This window comes from Phocoena sinus, chromosome 2, assembly GCF_008692025.1.
Source record: "Phocoena sinus isolate mPhoSin1 chromosome 2, mPhoSin1.pri, whole genome shotgun sequence".
Classification (NCBI taxonomy): domain Eukaryota; kingdom Metazoa; phylum Chordata; class Mammalia; order Artiodactyla; family Phocoenidae; genus Phocoena; species Phocoena sinus.
In genome coordinates, this window is record NC_045764.1 from 66,528,567 (window position 1) to 66,553,408 (window position 24,842).

Sequence of the window (24,842 nt, forward strand, 5' to 3'; positions counted from 1 at the left end):
CAGAATTACCTGTACCATAATTACAATATTACAGTTAACCTAAATGGTGTTAGTCATACTCCCAAATAAAAGATTTGCAAAGCTTCAGTGTATATGTATATAGACAAACAAAAAGAGAAAATAAGTGAGAATGATTTCATTACAAATCCCGGTTACAGTCCCTCACTGATACTCCAAAAGTATTTAACAACAAAGGAACAGGGATGTATCTTAATGTATCATCCACCTTTCAGAGGAGGCACATATATATTCAAGTAAAAGTAGTTCTGATACATACTCCAACTATGCTATCCAGATAGAAAACTCAGATCCTCTGAAAGAGTAATAAAGACCACATATCCTAAAATTTTACATTTATATGCAATTATTGAAAACCAGCGACATATACAGACTGCACAAGTCTCTTAAGTCTTATAAAATGGATGAATTTACTAACCTATTCAAGTAAAATCAAAGCTTAAACATTTTATGGATTAGATCTTTATAACTTTTAAAATTAATGAGAAAAAACTACAAACTCCTGAATCAAAATTTTATTTTAAATTGTTAGGTTTTAGTGTATATGAAAACTTTTCATAATACATGACATATAAAGATGTTAGCACATTGAACTACAATAGAAAATGTTTTTATACAACTTTTGAATCACTAATATGCTTATTTCCCCTGTGAATGAATGCACAGTTAGCTTAGATCAACTTTCTCATGAATATCAAGTAGTTTTTAAAGTTTTATATTATTGTTTAATAACTTCCTAATAAGGTTTTGAGTTTCTCCTTGACTTACACATAATATTGTTTTTAATATATTGAATACTGCAGTAGCTTTTCCTCTCATCTCTGGTGGAACATATTTAATATCTAAATATTCGGGTAATTTAGATCTAGAATTATACAGCATGTTAATAACAGTTTCAATGTCATCAACTCCATCACTGCTTTGTCCTAGTGGTAACATCTGGGATTTATACATTTTTTCTAATTTATGTTCTGCTGCTGTTGCTAGAGCAAGGCTTCGTTTTAGGTGTTCGTTAGAGGCTCGAATGTCTGCTCTATATTCTGGGTTGAAACTCTCAGGAAGAGGTACCTGTTGCACCTGTGAGCCAATATCTTCAATTTTTTTCAAAATGTCTTCATTATACAAATTGTGTGGTTCAGGATTTTCCATTTCATAGTTGCCTGAGAGCTGAGGAACATCTTCTGTGGCAATATCCAAGTCAGTGTTCCCACTTAAAGAGGTGACACCTTGACTTGTAAATGATTCAGTAACACTTGGCAATTGCTTTGGTGCCTCAGTTTGACTTACAGTTGGCTCTGGCTCTGGCTCTTCTTTCTCAATATAAGGTTCTTTTGCATGTAAATCAACAGAAATGTTATTTGGTTTAATTGACCAGAAAGCTGTACTTTTAGTATGTTTTTTCTTCTCTATTTCCAGTGTGAAGCCCCTAGTAGGGAAAGCTGTAGTTTCTTCACTGAGAGGATTGATTAAAACATCATTCTCAGCTGGAGCTTCATCATGTGTAAACTTTACCTCCTTAAATTTTGATACCCTCGATCCTACAGAATCAGCATTATTTGGAGACTCTGATCTTTCCTGATGACCTGGCTCCTTAGTGGGAATACTTAGTACTAGGTTCTGTAAAACTTGTACATAATGATTCAATTTTTGTTCTTCGTCAGGCGTCACAGTTATTCCTTAAGGGGAAAAAACCAAACAATAAGTAACATTTATTATTATGTATGACATACTGACAGAATCTACTCACCTAAATTTACTTCATATGCCATCACTTAAAAGTTGAGATAAAGAACCAAGAAATAAAGCACCTTTGACACAGTCAACTCTCATTTAAAGGAATAAAATTATTTTTTCAGATTCTTATTAAAACAGATGAGCAAAATTAGTGCAAAAGTTACATATTAACACAATTCTCTATATCTCTTTGCTTTTACTCTCCCATATAACTTATGATTCAGTAGGCAACTTACTAAAACAAAATTCTTGGTTATGTCCTCTAACACAGTGGTGTGCCGTAGTAGGCTTAGAGTGGCTCACCAGAGCCAATTATTAAATTTTTAGGAATTTTGTGAGCCAGATGGTAAAGACAGACATTGTTAAAAATTAAATTATCTGAATTTACAATTAAGTAAATGTATTCAAAACAAGGTAATATTCAAAACTTATCACTTTTATTTTATTTCATTTTCCTATTATTTATGCTCTTGAGGTTATTTACATCTATATGTTACAAATGCTATATAATGGTATGCCATTGTTTATCTCTTTCACCTCCCTGATGAGTGATATCAAGTAGGTAGTTTGAAATCAACCATGGTGAGAGTATCTGCCTCATGTAAATGGGCAAACACCATAAGTCAGGGTGTACCCACCTCTCGGAAAAGCCAGTTGTTAAACATTTACTGGTATACCACTGCCTTCAACCCAGCAAAAATCTAACTATAGCCTGTGGGTCACATCCACCCAAATATTTTCATAAATAAAGTTTTTTTGGAACTCAGTCAGTCTTGCCCCTTTGTTTATGTATTGTGTATGGCTGCTCTGGGCTGCAGCAGTAGAGTTGAATAGTTGGAACAGAGACGATATGGTCTACGAAGCTGAAAATACTATCTGGCCCTTTACAGAAAAAGTTTACTGATTCCTGGTTTAAATCATCCACATTTTACTCTTACAACAAAATGGCAGTTCTATTTATACTGGTATTTTGCAGTATCTGAGTGGTGAAGCCTCTCATTTCCAATGTGGAAAACGGAAAAGATTATTGAATAATATATTCTGAAATTCTGCTCAACTCCCCAACTCCAGAGTCAGAAGTTTTTAATTTTAAGTGCTAGAATTTTGTGTTACATGTAATTTTGAATTGATTTCGCCACTGTCATGGATACAAACTGATTTAATTCAAGGAAGTAAGTCACTTTTTCCCAAACACTAATGTATAACTTCTATCTGAACCCTCCCTCTGCAGGCAAAATGAAATAACAAACTTTCTGCTCAGGAGGCACTTTTATTCAGCTCTTTGGCAAGCACAAAATAGTCCAAAAACGATTTACCTCCTCTCGTCCTTAACTCATCTGTTACAACTTAGAAAGACCAGATGGAATTTTAATCAAAATTGAAATTATATTTCTAAATTTTAAAAATCTTAACCAGAACAGTTTAGTGAGTCAATGTGCTAGTGGAAAGACACTAGACTTGTCTACTAGAGATCTAGATTCTAAAAGGAGACTCTGTGTTTTATGTCACGTTCAGAAAAGTCTTGCATACCCCGAGATCCATTTGATGATGATGGGTGAAAAAAGAAAGATATAGAACATAAGGTAGATTTGTATATTATCCTTATAATTTTTTTTTTTTTTTTTTGCAGTACGCGGGCCTCTCACTGCTGTGGCCTCTCCCGTTGCGGAGCACAGGCTCTGGATGCGCAGGCTCAGTGGCCATGGCTCACGGGCCCAGCCGCTCCGGGGCATGTGGGATCTTCCCGGACCGGGGCACGAACCCGTGTCCCCTGCATCGGCAGGCGGACTCTCAACCACTGCACCACCAGGGAAGCCCTATCCTTATAATTTTTATGAATCAGTGACATAGCATCATACATTTGTCTGTGAACTGAGAACTTTTTTAATGGATTAGAAGCATGACATACCAAATTCATGTGGGCATTTGCCCCAGAGGAGAGGGAATGGGACTGAAGTTGGTTATTAAAGGGGTCATTAGACTTATCTATAATGTTTTACTCTCTAAGCACACACACACAATCACTTAACATAGTAAACCATTAAAAGTCACATCTTAAAAAGGAAAATAACTTATTTATGTATTCTTATATTTATAAAATGCATTGTCCTGAATCTAGAGTTTTCCTGAAGGAAAATATTAAGTAAAATGAATTTGTAGCCTAGTGCAGTCAAAAAAAACCTTTCATTCTGGTCCTGGTTCTACCAGTTTCTAGCATCATGACCTTAGGTAACTACCTAATTTCTCTGAACATTTACTTAACTATGAAATTAAGATACTATATCTGCCCTTTTATCTCGCAGAACTAAATAAATTAGTTATTTGAAAACACTTGAAAAGCTACAGAGCACTGTATAAGATAATACTATTCTCTATGAAGGCAAAACTGGTTACATTTCTCATTTTAAAATATAAATTTAAATCCTTAAAAAGAAATAGGCTTTGGATTCTATTTAGTAAAAAAACACTAGAAGCTCTCCTGCTAAAGATAAGGAACAAGATCAGAATACTAATATCTCCATTACTCTTTAACATCATGTCGGAGGTATCAGTCAATGTAATGAGACAAGATAACTGGAAGCATGAGAATTGGGAAGAAAAAGATAAAACTATCTTTATATGCAGATGATATAATTATACATCGAGATAACACAAAAGAATCCATTGAAAAGCTACTACATGGAGTAAGAGAATTCAGTAAAGTAGCAAGTTATAAAATCAACATACAAAAATCAATATACAAATATAAACCAGTTAGAAGATAAAATGAGAAAGAAGATGCTATTATAACAAAAAATGAAAGAAAATATCAAATCATAAATTTAAAAAGACATGTCCAAAATTTATATGAGGAATTATACTAGGCTGAATATAGACACCCAGAGACCAGGTCCTAATCCCTGGAACCTGTAAATGTTACCTCACAAATAAACGAGTCACAGGTATGAAATATACAGTATGGAAAATATAGTTATAATTATGTAATATCTTTGTATGGTGACAGATGGTAACTAGACTCATGGTGGTGATCATTTTGAAATGTACAGAAATATCCAATCACTGTAGTGTGTAACAGGAACTAACAGTGCTGTAGGTCAGTTATACTTCAAGAACAAACAAACAAAAACTCACAGAAAAAAGAGATTAGATCTATGGTTACCAGAAGTGGGGGTGGGGGGGAGGGGAAATTGGATGAAAGCAGTCAAAAGGTACAAATTTCCAGTTATAAGATAAGGACTAGGGACGTAATGTACAATACGCTAAATATAACTCTGACGTACATTATATATGAAAGTTGTTAAGAGAGTAAATCCTAAGAGTTCTCATCACAAGGAAATTTTTTTTCTCTACTTCTTTAATTTGAGAAGACAGATGTTCACTAAACTTACTGTGGTAATCATTTCATGATGTATGTAAGTCAAATCACTATTCTGTATACCTTAAACTTATACAGTGCTGTATGTCAATTATAACTCAATAAAACTGGTGGTGGGGGGGAAAGAGAGGTAGATAAACAATAATTTTTTAAAAGAAAAGAAAAAAGAGTCTGTGCAGATGTGATTAAGTTAGGGATCTTGACAAAGGAGATTAACCTGGATTATCTGGGAGGGATCTAAATCCAGTGTTTTTATAAGAGAGAGACAGAGAGATATTTGAAACACACACAGAAGAGGAGGCAGAGTAGAGTGAAGCGGCCATAATATAAAGAATGAGAGACAAGGAAAATATTTTCTCCTAGAGCTTGCAGAGGGACCACAACTCTGCCCTACACCTTAATATTGGCTCAGTGATGCTGATTTTAGATTTTTAGCCTCTAGAACTGTGAGAGAATAAATTTCTGTTGTTTTGAGACACCAAGTTTGTGGTAATTTGTTATAGCAGTCACAGAAAACTGATACAGGAATATAATAAAATCTTCTGAAAGACATAATGTAAACTTCAACAAATAGACATACCATGTTCTAAAACAAGAAGATTCAAAATAAAGATGCTCAGATGTCAGATTCTCTGTTAATTTTACACTTAATATGTTCCTAGTAAAATATCATTAATATGTTAATAATATTAATGAAGTTATAAAAATAGATTATAAAGTTCATTTGAACAGAGTAAGAATAGCCAGAAAACAAGAGGCTAGCCCTATTATATATTAAAATATATTACAAAGCCTCTATTATAAAAATAGTATAGCATCGTACATGAATAGACAGATGAATGGAACAGAAAATACAGAAATAGATGCAATTGCATATTGAAATACAGCTAAAGGTGAGGGAAGGTTTCAATTTATGAATTATTCCAGCTAATAAATGAAGAAGCCATTTATAATTAGAATATAATTATTTTGCAATGTATCAATGATTATTTATATCACAAAAGACAAAATCAGACATATGCTTCCTGATAAAAGGACACAGTACCACCTATGAAGTGGTCTTGCAAAAAAGGTCAAACCTGAGTCTAACAAGTTTCTCTAGATGTAACTAACAACATATGGAAAGTACAAGAGACAACAAAAGGAAATATAAAGTACACTATGGGCATATACTCAGCAAAATCTAGACTACGGAAAGCTATAGGACATATGATCCAATTTCCTCAACAACTGTAAGGGGAAAAATAGAGATGAAGGAGGAACTATAGACTAAAAGAGAACTAACAAACATATCAATGAATTACATGCATGAATCTTATTTGAATCTGAATTCAATTAAACTGGAAAAGAGAGAATCAGGAAAGTTTGAACACTGACCAAGATATTTGATAATATTAAGAAATTATTATCTTTTTAGGTGTGAAATTCACATGTTGTAGTTTTTTAAGGTACTTATATTTTAGTGCTTTATACTGAAATATTTACTGATAAAATTATGTGACGTCTGGAATTTGCTTCTAAATAATCCAAGTCTTAGGAGTTGGGGAGAGGGACCAAGCCTTGGGGAGAGGGATCAAGGAGGTAAGGTGGAAAGGAATGTGGGTGGAAATATCAATGAAACAAGATTAATTATAGGTTAATAATAGTTGAAACTGGTTATAGATATATGAAGATTATACCATTCTTTCTACTTGTGTATATATTTAAACTTCTCCATGATAAAATGTTTTTAAAAACCTGTTTTGGAAAAATTTAAATTCTGGGCAACTATTCATAAGCAAATCTAAAGTCTGCAACCAACAGTGGTTTAAATGCTTCTTAAAAGACATTGCTATTAGATTACAGTCTGCTAAACATTCAATTTTTAATTAACTTGTCTCTTCTCAAAGTAGTAAATAGGATACCCAGGTTACTATTAGGCAAATTAGATTGTCAAAGGACAGAAATAGGTGATACTTATTGCTAGTTGATTCCTAAAAGAACTGAAGTACTCATAATCCCTTTATACTCAAACTCAGGCAACTCTAAAAATCCTGTTCATGGCTGCCTAAAAACAGAGCACCCTACCTTCTACCTTGCTTTCCCTCCCCTCTTCGTGTACTCTGTCTATACACTGTTCTATTGTTAAATTCATCCTCTCCACACACACTTCCCACCTCCTTTTTTCCTCCAAAAACATCTACATATTTCATATTGACTGCTCTTGCCAGTCAATTTGATCATTATAAAATTGTTCACAAAGCATCTGAAAAAGAATAAATATGTATATGTATAACTGAATCACTTTGCTGTATACCTGAAGCTAACACAACATTGTAAATCAACTATACTCCAATATAAAATAAAATTTTTTTAAATGTTCACAAAGCAAGGTAGTAAAAGATAATGAAGGCTCAAATATCCCTACAAATGCCCCTGGCCACTGTGAAAATCTGCTTTTCCCCATTCTTCAGGAGGTGCTAGAAAGATGAACAAAATTCAAATTCTTACAAAGACCAGACTACTCTGCTAGAAGTTTGGATATTTACAGTCTACCCTGGTGTACTTTATAATATTCCCTCTATGTTCACCAGTTAGTGATCCAACCAAACACTGCAATGTCTTAGAATGTGGCTAAAGTAAGAATCTCTTCCACCCTGAGAAGCCATAATGCTGCCTGGAAAGTGCCTCAACTAAGCAGAATGGCTACCTGCTAATGCAGGCTTGAGGTTTAACAGGAATCACAGATATGGAGATTATATCAATAGCTGAGCTTGGGACTGCCTGCACTTTTCCTCTTGGAATAGTACAGGGAGAATTAGTCACATGACAGAAATAACAGAAAAGTAAACAAAATAGTAAAACTGTAGGAACAAAAGTAGCATGAAATCTGAAGGGGAAATTGGAAAACAGTGATTGAAAAGACCATAACAGCTCTGACTGACTGAGCGATTACTATGTGCCAGGCACTATACTAAAGGCTTTGGATGTGAAATGCTTTTTAAAATTAATTAATTAATTAATTAATTTATGACTGTGTTGGCTCTTTGTTGCTGCGAGCAGGCTTTCTCTAGTTGCAGCGAGCGGGGGGCTACTCTTCGTTGCGGTGCACGGGCTTCTCATTGCAGTGGCTTCTCTTGTTGTGGAGCACAGGCTCTAGGCATGCAGGCTTCAGTAGTTGTGGCATGCGGGCTCAGGAGTTGTGGCTCACAGGATCTAGAGTGCAGACTCAGTAGTTGTGGCACACGGGCTTAGGTGCTCCGCGGCATGTGGGATCTCCCCAGACCAGGGCTCGAACCCGTGTCCCTGCATTGGCAGGCGGATTCTTAACCACCGTGCCACCAGGGAAGTCCCGTGAGTGTTTTAATAAAGAGGAAAAGGAGGACACCTAGAAAGGATAAGTAATTTGCCTGATATTATATTTAATTTATAAGTGGTAATAAGGGATCCAAACACAGGCTGCCTTACTTCAAGCAGGTACACATAACAAGTACACAATGTTGTCATAAAAAGATGACACTAGGATGCTGGCAAAATAGTAAAAGTATGATAATAAAATTGTTCTGAAGGAATTCAGCTCTATTTTTAAATACACATGAATACTAAAATATCATAAATAAATAGGTAAAATATACAAAATTTTGCTCTACTGTCAACTGGAACAAAATATATCCCTTTCATGTATTAAGATGTATTGGCAATATTAAAAATAACTGATCCAAATTTAACATGTTTTCTTTCTTTCTCTCTTTCCTTCTCTCTCTCTCTCTCTCTCCTTCCCACACCACGCTGTGGGATCTTACTTCCCTGACCAGGGATCAAACCTGCGCCCCCTGCAGTGAAAGCACAGTCTTAACCAGTGGACCACCAGGGAAGTCCCTAACGTTTTCTTAACACAAAGTATGGGTAGGAACTGACAGTCAATGACTTACAAAGGAATATACTCACTTCACACAGAGGTAAAAAAGCAAATTAATTAATTTTGAGTTTATTCTGAGGAAAATAATAAAATCATGATTTAAAATGAGTAATGAGGGCTTCCCTGGTGGCACAGTGGCTGAGAGTCCGCCTGCCGATGCAGGGGACGCGGGTTCGTGCCCCGGTCCGGGAAGATCCCACATGCCGCGGAGCGGCTGGGCCCGTGAGCCATGGCTGCTGAGCCTGCGCGTCCGGAGCCTGTGCTCCGCAACGGGAGGGGCCACAACAGTGAGAGGCCCGCGTACCGCAAAAAAAAAAAAATAATAAATAAAATGAGTAATGAAATATAAAACTTCAATCAACAAACAGTACATTCAAAACACACACTTCCTCCTCATAGAATAGTCAATTAAAGGAGGAAGAAGAGGGTTAAGGAATAACATAAAAGTCAATTAGCATGAAAACTTGCTAAAATTCACTGTTCATAAACAAATGCAAGTTAAAAACAATTTTTCTTTTACCAATTAGGCAGAAAAAATTTTTAAACAATAAAACCTAGGATTGTCATGTGCATAACTTCCTTACTTTCTGATCCCGATTTTTCATTAGTCTCTCTCTAGCACGCTGGTCTTTTCTTTATAAAACTTGGGATAATTTTGATTATGTATATATTTAATGTTTGCTAACTGCTACATATGATAAGCTCTTTGAGAGCTGTGACCATGTCTGCTTTGTTTTCTGTTTCCCCTGTTCTAACCAGTGCCTAGCACGACAGTAGACAGTCAAAAGGCATCTGTTAAATGAATGATTAAATGAATGAACCAAATGCTGGCAAGTATGTAAATTAATTGTACTTCCCATAATTTACCTTAAGGAAATAATCACAAGCAAAAAAGTTTCTAAAGAAGAATGCTGTAGAGGAAAACTAAGCTCCATGTTATGTTTAAGATAAATCTGCGGTCTAAAGACTGTTTTTTATTGTTTCTTTGTTTTGATTTGGTTTAAGTTTGCTTTTGGCTAATAGTCCAAAAATAATTAGGGAGAAAATCTGGACAAGTAAAAAAAGTTCTTATTTTAGGCAAAGCAGGCAGTTTTTTTATAATAAAAGATACTGCTTTCACCATATTTTTCTGAATTTCTAAATCTGGTTTATCTAAAACAACATCATAAACATTGCTGTTAAACAGCTCCAATTTTCAGGAAGCCCCTGAACTTCTAACTGGTTCTTACTAAAACGCATAATATAAGTTGAGATCACATAAATTTAACTAAACTTGCTTATGTTCTATTAATTTTCTTTTATTGCATTTTATCAATCTCTAAAATAACATCACATTAACATAACTTTAAGAAAATTATAATCTTAGGCAATGTTAAAATATCTTCATGGTTTATCTATTACATATTTTAAAGTATACAATTTAACGGTTTTTAGTATAGCCACAGTTGTGGAACCATTACCACAATCTAAATTTAAAACACCACCCCAAAAAGAAGCCCACCCCTACCCCTCAGCCTTAGGCAACCACTAATCTACTTTCTGTCTCTCTACGAAATGCCTATTCAAGACATTTCATATAAATGAAATCATACAATACGTATTCTTTTGTGACTAGCTTTTTTCACTTAGTATAATATTTTCAAGGTCATCCATGTTGTAGCATATATCAGTATGTCATTCTTTTTTTTTTTTTGCGGTACACGGGCTTCTCACTGCTGTGGCCTCTCCCGCCGCGGAGCACAGGCTCCAGACGCGCAGGCCCAGCGGCCATGGCCCATGGGCCCAGCCGCTCCGCGGCATGTGGAATCTTCCCAGACCGCGGCACGAACCCATGTCCCCTGCATCGGCAGGCGGACTCTCAACCACTGTGCCACCAGGGAAGCCCTGTCATTCATTTTTATGGCTAAATAATGGACCATTATACCGATGTAACCCATTTTGTTTATTCATTCATCAGTTGATGGACATTTGGGTCATTTCTACTTTTTAGTGATTATAAGTAATGTTGCTATGAACATTCATGTACAAGTTTTTGTGTGGACGTATTAATACATTTTCATTTCTCTTGAGTACATGCCTAGGAGTGGAACTGACACTATGTTTAATCCTTTCAAGAACTACCAAAGCAATTGCATTCTCACCAGCAGTATATGAGGGTTCTAATTTCTCCATATGATTCCAATACTTGTTATTGTCTGTCCTTTTGATATGGCCATCTCTGTGGGTGTGAAGTCCTATCTCATTGTGGTTTTGACTCATATTTCTCTAACAGCTAATGATATTAAGCATCTTTCCATGTGCCTGTTGACCATCTGTATATCTGTTTTAGAGAAATGTCTATTCTGATAGTTTCCCCAGCTTTTAATTGAGTTGCTTTATTATTACTGAATCGTAAGAATTCTTTATATATCCTGGAGACCAGTCCCTTATCATTTATATGATCTGAAAATATTTTCTCCTGCTCTATGAGTTGTCTTTTTACTTTCTTAAAGTTATCATTTGTAGCACAGAAGTTTTAAATTTTGACATAGTTCAATTTATCTTTTTTTTTCTTTTGTTGCTTATGCTTCTGGTGTCATACCTAAGAAACCACTGCCAAATCCAAGGACACAAAGATCTACACCTACATTTTCATCTAAGAGTTTTATAGTTTTAGCTCTTACATTAGATCTATGATCCAGTTTGAGTTAATTTTTGTATATGGTTTGAGGTAAGGGTCTAACTTCATTTTCTTTTCCTGGTGTCCGAGCACAATTTGCTGAAAAGACTATTCTTTTCCCCACTGAATTGTCTTGGCATCCTTGTTGAAAATCAATTGACCATAAGTGTAAGAGTTCCTTTCTGGACTCTCAATTCAATCCCATTAATATATATGTCTATTCCTTTTTTTTTTTTAATGTGTGGCACACTTTTATATTTTCTATTCTCTTCTTTCTTTTTAAATTTAATTTTTAATTTATATTGGAGTATACTTGATTTACAATACTGTGTTAGTTTCCAGTATACAGCAAAGTGATTCAGTTATATGTATATATACTCCTCTATTCTTTTTCAGATTCTTTTCCCATATAAGTCATTACAGAATATTGAGTAGAGTTCCCTGTGCTATACAATAGGTCCTTGTAGATTATCTATATTATATATAGTAGTGTGTATATGTTAATCCCAAACTCCTATATGTATATGTCTAATCTTATGCCAGTACTACACGGTCTTGTTTACTGCAGCTGTAATACTAAATTTCAAAATCTCCTTGAACTTTGTTCTTTTTCAGGATTGTTATGGGTATCTGGGTCTCTTGCAATTCCATATGAATTTTAGTATCAGTTTGTTAATTTCTACAAAAAAAGCAGGCTAGGATTTTGATAGGGACTGTGTTGAATGTGGGATCCTCCTGGACCGGGGCACGAACCCACGTCCCCTACATCAGCAGGCAGACTCTCAACCACTGCGCCACCAGGGAAGCCTGCCTTTGTATAATTTGACTACATTCTACTCCAATTAATGAACAGTCAAATTATCTTGTTTGGGGTTACCTGTAATTTTTAAAATTGTTTGTTGTTAAATATACAGTTATCTGATGTATTCTCTATTCTAATTCTTTAATTTTAATTTGAGATTGTTGATGTTTTAATGGACAATTCTTTCTTGGTAGCAGCATTACAATACTAGAGTTTAAGGGAAGGCTGTTTTTTATTAGTATACTTTATCAGATGGATGAAAAATATAAGCAGTTTGATCTGTCACTGTCAAGAATTTTATTTGATTAACCTAATGATTCATGTGGTTATGTGCATAACCTTTCTATACAAGGCATGCATGTACTACAAACCTTTCTTTTTTATACAAGTTCTTTCTTGTAAACCCAGTTTTGTATGTGCAAGAAATTTACAAAATTCCAGTCATTTAAATTTCTATGCAAGATTTTATATATTTGCATGCATTAAAATATAATGCTTGGGCTTCCCTGGCGGCGCAGTGGTTGAGAGTCCGCCTGCCAATGCAGGGAACACAGGTTCGTACCCCAGTCCGGAAAGATCCCACATGCTGTGGAGCGGCTGGGCCCATGAGCCATAGCCGCTGAGCCTGCGCATCCAGAGCCTGTGCTCCGCAACGGGAGAGGCCACAACGGTGAGAGGCCCGCGTACCGAAAAAAAAAAAAAAAAAAAAAAAAAAAAAAAAAAAAAAAAAAAAAATATATATAATGCTTGTAAACTAGTTGGTAATATTTTGTTTCTTGGTTTAGGCACTGGTTACACGGGAGCATTAACTATAAAAATTCATTAAGCTGTACATTGTGATTTTGCACTTTATTCTACATATATTATATATTTAAAATCTCATTTTTGTAACTGTTTTGCATTATAGTTACTAGACATTAACACATTTTTAAATCATTTTTAAGAACCAGAATTTATAAAATTTAATTTTATCAATAGATGTTATTTTCATTTTAGTTAGCAGAGCTAACTGAAGACATACATAAACCAAGAGTTATATTTACCAGTTTCATTATGCCATAACTTTTATCACTTTAAAGAGGAAGTTAATATAAAATTTCTTAAATTTAAGATTATGAATCTGAAAATAGAACTCGTAAGATTTTTTTTCTTCTACCAAAGAGTTAGGAGTGGTTTGGTTCCCCTATCACAGCTAAGAAACTATGGTTTATGTGACCAAAGATATTGTAAATTTTTTTAAATTAAAAAATATGATTTTTAGGTTTAGTTACTCATTTTAAGCTATAAATAATGGTTTTAACACATGTAAATTAACTGGCTTATTTTATTTGCTCAAGAAACTGCATAAAAAACCACTCCAAGAAAACTTAGTGCTCTGTTTTCTGTGCAAATATACTGTACACTAATCAAGTTTTGAAAATGATATTGGGAAGTCTCAAGTTCTTAATAATACACCATTAAGCACCAATTAAAATATCTAATTTCATGAATATATCTAACTAAATAAAACTTCAATTGGTAATAGGTGTGAAAAAAAAATTTCTTCTACAACATCTATTTAAAAGAATGGAAATACATAAATGTATTTTTTGTAAACATCCCAAAGGCTACACCTTTATCTGTTTCTGGAGAGATTTCCTAATCAGTAAAGCTAAAACGCATTAAGTGTTTTAACTAACAATCTTTTCCAGAAAAACCTTACTCTCAAAAAAGGGGTGGGGGGAGAGTTTTTATGCTCCTAAAAAGTGACAGTATGCCAAAAATTACAATAAAATGTAATGACAGTAATAAAATGCTAACATTAAAAAGCTTATTTAGAAACACACCTAGTTCCTTTGAGACTAAAATTTTAAAAATGGAAAAAACATGTCACCCTAAATCTTGGCCAAAGAACCAATAGTTTCTAAGCCGAATAAAGAGGAAAACTAAACCACTCCCACTTCTTCTTTGGTTAAAAAAGGGTGGGCGTGGGGGTTTGATTTCTTTTAAAAGATATATAACCTCAAATTTGGGAGCTTTAATATGAAAAATCTTTACTTCAAAGGGTAATAAAATATAGGGTAATGATAACAGTAGGTAATTTTAATATATCTTTGGGAAGTTCTTTATTTAATGTAAAAATTTCAGAAGAATATTGGTCAATTTTAGGTCTTTTTAAAAATTTTGCTTTTAAAAAAGTATTTTTATGTGTTTTACTTGTATGGTGATTGTGTAGTTATCACAGAATACAAAACTGGAAAGCAAATAGGGCACATCCAAATCTATGCAGAATTTGGGTTTTTGCACTTGAGGTCCACATAGCTAAACTTTTCAAGAACTGTACTGAACAACACATAAATAAAATGTGAATATGGGATATCACTTGAAATGTGTTACAAACCAAACACTTGGTATCTTAAAAACTGGTTATTATAAAACTTATACAATACTGTAAAGTCACAAGGACCAACAGAATTCTTCCATTAAAATGTTCTATGTAGAGTCTAACTTTTATAGTCCTCTGATAATACTTAATATGAATTGTATTTTACTTTGACATTAACTTGGTTATAATTACTGACATTCTTAATTATGAACCTGCAAACTAAAACAATTTTAGATTAATAGCATAGGTATTTATCTAAAGATTTTTAAAAGAAAAAAACTTGAGGTTTGGCATCAAACTGATTTTAAAGTAAAAAGAATGTTGCTAGTAAAATAATGTACACTGGTTAATTGCCTATAATAATTAAAAATTAAAGGACAATTTTAGATAAACTCTCAAAATATTGAATTTACTTACAGTCTTTCTAAATTATTTAGAGTATTATGAATCACTACTCAGATAAAGTTCTACCTAAATAAATTAAATGGATATCTGATAGTCAATTAAGACTTCTCTCCGCTTTCCAACAACTAGTACCTTATACACAAACTGGAAAATAATATAGACAAAAGCACTGTAAACTTAATTCCAACATATTTTGACCAAAATTAAAAATAAAAACAGGGGCTTCCCTGGTGGCACAGTGGTTGAAAGTCTGCCTGCCGATGCAGGGGACACGGGTTCGTGCCCCAGTCCAGGAAGATCCCACATGCCACGGCGCAGCTAGGCCTGTGAGCCATGGCCGCTGAGCCTGTGCGTCCGGAGCCTGTGCTCCGCAACGGGAGAGGCCACAACAGTGAGAGGCCCACGTACCGCAAAAAATGAAAAATAAATAAATATAAATAAAAACAGGTCATCACATAATTCCCATGCATGTCCTACTTGGGTACTCTTGTTTACTTGTAAAACACACTGCCTCTTCCATAAGCCCCAAATAAAATGTTTTAAAACAGTATATCTGGGCTTCCACTTCCAAAAAGATAGAAAACATATATTTTTCCCCATATCCTTACTACTAAGCACAGTTAAAACCCCTGAACATTATATGTAAGACAAGCATGAGATGAGAAGACTTGGAAAGGTGGAGAGAGGAAGAGAGACCAACTAGGGACTTCAGGACCTGAGTAATGACACAGCAGTGAATTCCCTGGGTTTTCTTTTTGCCACATATACCCTAGACTGGGGACTGGAGATGCTGGCAATCCAGAAACACCAATGGACACAGACAAAAACGGCTCCAAGAAAAGACTGCTCTCTGCATAGCCAAAGGACCAGGAAAATAATAGCTGAGCAAGACAGAAAATTTTTTTAAGAAGCCAAAACCACAGAAAATACCACAATCCTACCCCTCCACCAGCAAAGGCTGAGTGGAGAACATAGACTTTCACCCTCATCAAGCTTCACTGAGCTGCCCTGACCCCTCTGCCCTTATCCCACAGAAATGCCACTGCAAGTGTGAATACCTCTTCTCTTCAAGTAGAGAAGACTAAGCAAGGAGCTAAGACTTTCTTCTCCACCCCGTGGTAACAACACAACACTCCCCATCCACCACTGAAGTGGTGTCAGAGGTCTATTTAAATCTGTAGCAGAAGAGCTAAAGAGATGTAAGAGATGATACAGATGTTTGAATTATCTGACAGGGATTTAGAAGTAGCCATCATAAAAATGCTTCAACAAGCAATTATGTACATGTTTGAAACAAATGAAAAATAGAAAGCCTTAGCAAATAAATAGAAAATCTCAGCAAAGAAATAGAATATATAAGGATGAATTCAGTTTTAGAACTGAACAACACAATAACTGAAATGAAAAACTCAATGGGTAGGCTCAACAGCAGAAAGAGGAAAGAAGCAGTGAAGTGGAAGAAGAACAATAGCAATTACTCAATCTGAATAACAGAGAGAAAATGAAAAAAAAAAATTGAACAGAGCCTCAGGGTCTTGTGAGACTGCAATGAAAAGATCTAACATTCATGTCATCTGAGCCTTGGAAGGAAAAAAGAAAAAGGATAAGTCTGCAAAAGCATTCAAAGACATAATAATAGCTGAAAATTTCCCAAATTTGGCAAAAGACATGAATTTACAGATTCAAGAAGCTGAGTGAATCTCAAACAGAATAAACCCAAAGAAATCCATGTCAAGACATATCATGGTCAAACTTCTGAAAACGCTAAAGACAAAGAAAAAAATCTTGAAAGAAGCAAGTTAAATGACAATTTGAATTCTCATGAGAAATAATGAATGTCAGAAGGAAATGGCATAATATTTCTCAAGTGTTAAAAGGAAAAGGACTGTCAACCTAGGAATTCTTTATCAAGGGAAAATATCCTTCAGGAATGAAAGGATAATCAAGACCTCTCTGATGAAGGAAAATTAAGATAATTTGTGGCCAGAAGACCTACCCTAAAAGAATGACTAAATGAAGCTCATTAAACAGAAAGGAAATGATAAAAGAAGGATTCCTGAATGTTGAAAAGGAAGAAAGAATAACGGAAGGAGGAAAAATATGGGTAAATTCAGTGAGCTTTTCTTTTCCTCTTGAGTTTTCCAAATTAAGTTTGAAAGTTGAAGCAAAAACTATAATACTATCTGATGTGGTTCTCAATGTATGTAAAAGAAATATATATGACAATTATATTATGAATGGGAGAGGGTAAAAGAACATAAAGGGAGGTAAGGTTTCTACATTTCGCTGAAACTAGTAAAATACTGATACCAATAGATTGTGATGTTATGTATACATAATGTAATACCTAGGCAGTACAAAGAAACACACTCAAAAACACTACAAGTCAAGATGGAATTCTAAAAAAATCTATATCTCTCAATATAAGATGGCTGCTATCTGATCATGTGCTTAAAATGCAATTTATGTTTTATTAAAAAACTAAGGCCTTAAAGCCCAATAATATTGTTAATTTAAATTAAAAAATTGGTATGACATTAAATACCTGGTAAGTTAAAAGTAGTAGCAAAATGTTCCATATAACTGGGGGAAACCTAGTAGCTCAGTAAAGAAGGAAAGATCAATTTTTAAACTTTTCACATAATGACAAAAAAAGTTAAAGTTCAATGGAATATGTCTGATCATTGTGCTTTAAGAACTCATATGTTTTTACTTTGCCCTTGGCCTGTAATCTTGGTACAGCAACTGGTGATTGCACCCAAAATTTAACCAAAATCATGGATGCTCATCTTTAAAAAGATTCAAATATAACTAGGATTTTTATTACCACAAGAGTGAAAACCAGAATGGCTTTATCAGTAAAGAACTCATGTATATAAAGCTTAACATACACCCACACACTGAATCATTTATAGGTGGGCCAGACTCTGGCTGAATGTCTTAACTTCGGAGAACAAATTGCTTGTATTTTCCGTCCATGTCATGAAATGGGCTCACAAAGAATAGATTTCCCATACTCTACAGAAGTGTTGCAAGTAAGAATTAATACCTGAAAGCTGTCATCATGTAAGAACTGCCAGCTAAAACACCAACACATTCAAATTAAAATGAACTTGAATAACTGAGCTGAAGTACTTCCAACTCAAATCAAAGTTGTAATAACTATGCTTCATTAGTGGTGTGTACTCAAAAAATGATCACAAAAAGAAACACTGTATCTTGTTATTCTTCCAGCAGTTTTCCTATAATTTGTTAACTCAAATTTTAATTTTTGCTGGCAGGTAAAACAAACAAGTAATTATGTTTATATTAACTAAATGTCCTGTTAAAGAAACGTAACGTTAGGGTTGGGGATAGGGGCAATAGGGAGAGAGGCTGGTAAAAGGGTACTTTCAGTTATAAGAAAAATAAAGCCTGAGGATCTAATGTATAATATGGTGACAACAGTTGATGATACACACAAAAATGTAAAGATGTGAGGTGATATGTGTTAATTAACTCAATGGTGGGAATTCTTTCACAACATATACATATGTCAAATCATCACATTGTACACTTTAAATATATTATAATTTTATTAGTTAATTATGCCTCAATGAAGCTGAAAGAAAAAGAAGATATATAACTCTATGGCTTTGCACTTCTTGATATTTATGTTTTTGGGTAGTGTCTTTCTTCCCCCACTGAATACAGGCTCTCCCTATGGGACTGTCTTGGCCTGTTATAGGACATTAGCAAATCTGACACTGCATAGGCTTTATAAGAGCTTGTGTACAGGGGGCTTATAAAGCTCCCTCTTGGAAGCAAGTTGCTATGGTATAAAGACACTTGGGCTAGACTACTCAAAGATGAGAAGTCATATAGAGAAAGACCCTGGAATATGAGCAGTCATGTTGGATGTTCTCATCCAAGTTGAGCTTCCTCAACTCCACCATATGAAGCAGAACTGCCCAGCTGAGTCCAGACAACCCATAGAATCGTGAGAAATAATAAAATTTGGGGGTGGTCTTTTATGCTGCAACAGATAACCAAAACAGCTTCACTAAATTATATTTTGAAAAAGGAATACAAATTTAGTTTAGGTAAAGAGTTAAAAATCAGAAAGTTATCCTATGAGTACTGTTAAAATTTAATCAGAACCAAAACAAATTCATGACCTTGAAATATATCTCTTCTAGTTCTGCTGAGTAAAGTAACCTAAATAATAATATCACCCAGCACTGATATGCATCCCAGATACTTTGGTCTCTAATACCATGTTCTACTCTGTCTCCTCAAAAGGATGGCTAATCCCATTCAGAACACAGAATATACAAAGTGGTCTTGGTACAACTGCTTAATGTCAGAAAACAAGAAGTCTTTAAAAATACATGAGATCCTATCAAAAGAACACAGAAGACAGCTCAAAAGAACAGAAAAACAGAACTTTTTCCCCATAAAATATTAATAGACAGGCTAATGAAACTACTATACCTCCAAAGGCCACCCTCTGGACATTTGTATTAGAAGACATGCTCCTCATTATCTAAAACATTAACGAAGCGTGTCATGACATTCCGTTCACAGGTTTGAAAGACTCTCCCAAGTGCCATGGCCTTGGGCCTTGAAACAGTGAAAAGTGAACTTGTAGCACCAGAACCAAGCGAATTTTACCTTTTTAATGTTCTTGAAATAAAAGGAATCTGCTTTTCCTTCCAATTTTTCCTTTTCAATTCCATCAATTGCCAATAGATTTGAATAATTATTGCCTTACTACTACTTTCCTTGCCTTCTGTGGTCCATTAGGACAAAAGCCTTCCTAAAGACAAAAAAGACTCACATATTGAGCCTTCTTTTAGCACTAACCTAGAGAACCAAGTTAAGAGTTTTTGTTGCCCTAGCTTAAAACAATCCTCTATCATTACCTCTACTCTTGCTGATTTATCCAAAGAGATGACTAGGAAAAAACAAGTTATTCATGAGATACCAAAAAAAGGCCCTAAAACTATTTATGACTTAGGTTGTGCTGTGATTTCATTTTTGAAATCTATTTCACATTCTTGCGTTTATAGCTTCAGGCCCATGAATATCTAGTGATTCAAAATTATAAAAGGCAGATTATATAATTTATTTTAAGAGTAGTTAATAGTACTTAAATGTATAACTATTATGTTAATATTACTTTAGAAGTTATACTTTTTTTAAAAAGCTAAAAGTATTCTCTTTAAAAAGAAAAAAAGTAAGTTGTACAATGCAATGCATTAAAGAGGCATGATTTTTTTTTTTTTTTGGGTATGCGGGCCTCCCACCGCCGCGGCCCCTCCCGCCGCGCAGCACAGGCTCCGGACGCGCAGGCCCAGCGGCCACGGCCCACAGGCCCAGCTGCTCCGCGGCATGCGGGACCCCCCCGGACCAGGGCACGAACCCACCACCAGGGAAGCCCAAGAGGCATGATTTTTAAAACTGAAAAAATACAACTAAAACTAAGGAAAAATCAAATATAAGGAAATTAATTAAATGTATATAAATTTAAGTACATAGTAAAAAGATGTTTATCCAGCATCATCAGGATCTGTGTGTATGTAGACAAGTGCAGACTGCTGTACACCCAACTCTCATTTGTATCAAGCTGAATTTAGATTAAACTGGTACTAGCTAATCTTGGGTTGGGTCTACTAAAAAGGTATGAGTAGTTACAAGTAGTACTGATGTTTTCAACAACTGTAATTACTTAATACATACCTGTGATGTTTGTATAAGATAACCACAAAACTGTCTTGTATTCTAAAAAAGAAAATTGTTAAAGAGGCACTTTTCATTATGAAAACCTATATGCCTTTTCTTTGGCATGAGAGAGCATTTTTTTTATATGACTCTCTTGCCAGCACCGTTGGAATAGTGGACATACAAAATAAAGAATACATAACTGACTTAAATCAAACACAATGATAAGCCTAGTTTCACAGAGAAAGTAGCCATGTTAGCATTGCCCTACATATCCCTTAAGCCGCCCTTCCATGGAAAAGACGTAAAATACATTTTCTAAGGTATCTTCTATGATCTGTGACCTGTATATATTTTCCTAATGTCTTGTATCATCTATATCTTCAACACAAAATCATTCCTTTTTCTGAGAAGTATCTTTTCATTTCCTACAAGCCTTAAGAAAGTTTAGGTTAAGAGGGTACAAAGAAAAAGCACAGGCCGTGAAATTATGGAGTTAGGCTGGAGATTGTGCTGAGTTGAGTATCCAGGTATTGCTAACCAGCAGTCTCAGAGAGTACTGTGTGACAGAATTAATGTCACTTCAACTAAAGTCTGCATATATGTTAGTCAGTGTGACCTACTGCTCTACAACTACCAAAAGGCAATAGCTGGTGTTAGTAATAATGACCACTAGACAGCAAGAAAATAATATTATCCTCTTCAGTATGTTCTGTTCCTTTACCGCAAAAAGGAAAAATTTTACAAAGACTTTTGTTTAAAACAGCTATCATAAGGGCTAGTATTGAAAGGGCTAACTTTAGTTATCTAGGGCACCTTATTCTGAACTTTATCCGCTACTATTTATGACTTAGGTTGTGCTGTGTTTTCATTTTTGAAATCTAATTTTTAACCAAGACCTTCTAACAAGTCTGAAATACAGCTCTGCATAGCTAGCATGTACTTTAGTACTTTTTTCACACCTACCGGTTAAATTTTATTTATTTAGATAGTTAAATCAAACCCCAACATTACTAGATGCTACAATGAGCTACAGTTAGACTAGATGAACAAGCCTCGTGGTCCTATCTGGAATATCAGCTATCAGACACTTAAACACTTAAACACCTCGAGGTGTCCGTGTGATGTGAATAGTCTCAGCACCCCTGAATATGACCTTATTAGTTTTCAGCCACCGGGGAGGGACAAGTGGGAAGCTGCAATTCTGCTCAGCTAGGGTTTTGAATCCTGTGCACCCGAGGATGCTCTGTGGAAGTGCACAGGAGGTCAGCGAGCGTCCCAGACAGCTGCCCGCAATCCACACGCTCTCCCCGTTTAACCACAGGCTCAAACTCTTTCTGTAAAGGGCCAGAGAGCAAATAGTTCAGATTTTGCAGCCCACCCTGTCTCCGTGGCAACTACGGGACTCTGCAGTTAAAAGGCGGGAAAGCAGCCTGGACAATACATAAAAGAATGAGCTGGCTGTGTTCCAGGAAAACTTAACGAACAATGAAATTGGAATTTCGTACTTCTGCGCAAGTCACGAAAAGATCACATTTCACATTCACGGCTAAAAATGTGAAAACCACGTCCAGCCAGCCAGCCAGCCATACCAAAGCCGGCCGCCCGGGCCCTCTGGGCGCAGGTGGCCCACCCCGCTTCATCACAGCTGCAGCGAGTCTCCGGTAAACGGGGCCAGGGGAACAAGGACCGTCTCCGCCGGGGTGAAGAGGTCACCCCCGCAGCCCCAGGGACCCAGCCCGGCACAGCCCGGTCACGTTTGGGATCCACTGCCTGGATCACTGCCTGGTCGCGCGCAGGTGGGGTCGGAGTAGGACAGGGACAGTCCTCGGTACCAGAGGTAGGGCTCCTGGACAGTGGAGCTGGGGAGGCATGCAGGACCAAGAAAAGGAAGAGCCGGGTCTTGGACGGGCCCTGAAACCCGGGAATTTCCCCCAGCTGTGTCCCCTGGGGTGGCTGCTACCTCGAGCCGGTCACTCACTCAGATACGTCGGCACGGACGAAGTCCATAGCAACAGCGAAACTAGAAGGACTACGAACTTCATGGGCATCGTCCGCAGCACTCCACCATACGTCGGGAACGTCCTGGGGCCGCCTGGCCGGTTACCTCAGGCCGAAACAGGACGGCGTCGGCGGCCGACGCTCCTACCTCAGGGTCGTGGGCGCCAGGCAACGGTTGCCTCCAGCGCGCAAGCCCAGAAGCGGTGGATGAAGGGATCGCGAACGGCCGTGGCCCCACCCGCTCTTAGCGCCGCGCAAAGGGGCGGGGTCACGGCGCCTCGCCCCTCCCTCGTGCACATGCTTGCTAAGGCTTCGCGGGCCTCCGAAAGTCTTGACACCCCGGGGAATACTGGGGCTTTAAGGGTGGGTGTGTGGTGGCGTCAGCCCATGCGGGAAACTGGACTTGTAGCTGTGCCTAAAACAAGGCCTCTGCTTAGAAGGAAGTGTCTGATGGAAGTGATAGATAAATAACCTGGCCATTACAACAGCGTGGAAGTGCCGTAATGGGGAAACACTAGGCACTGTGCAGAACAGAGGAGGGGCCCCCTATTCCAAAGGGCAGGGACGGGGGAGGTTGCCTAGATGGAGGAAAGCTTGGAGCTCCCCAAGAACTGAAAATAGTTGTCTAATTGCCAGGGTGGGGCAGGGGCAGTTGTTGGAGGTGAGGGAGGAGAGCTAGGTAGAAGCATTTAAAGCCGCCTTAAGGGGCTTTTTTCAAAAGATTGCATTACATTTTTTGGAAAAGACAAAACTATAGCTGTAGAGAATAGATCAGTGGTCATCAGGGGTTAGGGATGGGGAACGGCTTGACTATAAAGGGATAACATGAGGGGTTTGGAGGGAGGGTGATGGATTGTTGTGGTGACCTCAGAATCTATACATGTGTTAAAAGTCACAGAACTGTAGGATCAATTTTACTGTATGGTAATTTTTTTAATTTACAGACACGCATATCTCTGCCTCAGGAAGCAAGGGGCTTGGATCTTATTCTGAGGCAGTGGGGAGAGAATGCAAGGTTATGAGCTGGGAAAGGTGTAATTCGATTTGCACTTCAGAAAGCTTACTATCCTTGCAGTGTCAAGAGTGGGTTGGAGGGGGAATTCCCTGGTGGTCCCATAGTTAGGACTCAGGGCTTTCACTGCTGTTGCCTGGGTTGGATCCCTGGTCAGGGAACTAAGATCCTGCAAGCCATGAAGCATGGCGAAAAACAAAAACAAAAAGAAAGTGGGTTGGAGGGAAGCAAAACTAGAGGCAGGTAACCAAGTTAGGGGCCTGATCCAGTAATCTAGGCACCATTCACTGATACAGTCCTGAACTCGTAGTGACAGAGGACATGGGACATGTGGACTGATTTGAGAGACGTTTAGAGCTAGAATCAACAAGACTGGGAAAATAATTGAAAGTAAGGAATGAGAGACATGAATGCTCATGTCTCTACCTTGGTCACCTCACATGGGTGTGAAATGGGGGTTACAGGGGTGGCAGGGGTGGAGGAAGAAGGTAAGTTTAGTTTCAACATTGTTCTGTTGAGATGGGCTTGGGGCTTCCTACTGGAGTGGCCTGCCCAGTGACCAGATGGACATAGGGCTCTGGAGGTAGCTGAGAATGGAGCTGGAGGTTTAGGAGGCATCAACATTTAGAAGTAGGCATGTATGAGATTGCCTGAGGAGATGTAAGCAGATAGGTTAGGGGGTCCCAGGAGAAGGAGAACCAGGAATGGCTTTGACATAAGAGAAGCCATTTTGGCCTAAGCCACTTTGTGATCTAAGCCTGGCCACAATGCTTGCCCTTAAACAGGTCTCAGTAATAATGATCTTAAGAAAAGTAAGGGAATGCAGGAACAAAGGAAAAGCAGTCAAGAAATAAATAAATTTTATTCAG

The 24,842-nt window shown here is 36.8% G+C and overlaps 1 protein-coding gene across 1 annotated transcript; it reads right to left on the reverse strand.

Annotated features, from left to right (window-relative positions):
* Window positions 1-605: 605 nt before the first annotated feature.
* SPESP1 (sperm equatorial segment protein 1) lies at window positions 606-22,970 on the reverse strand. The gene is given in 4 exon segments (XM_032621702.1): window positions 606-1,694; window positions 22,553-22,608; window positions 22,718-22,822; window positions 22,942-22,970. Coding segments are annotated over 4 exon segments (1,200 nt in total). The 3' UTR covers window positions 606-684.
* Window positions 22,971-24,842: the final 1,872 nt, after the last annotated feature.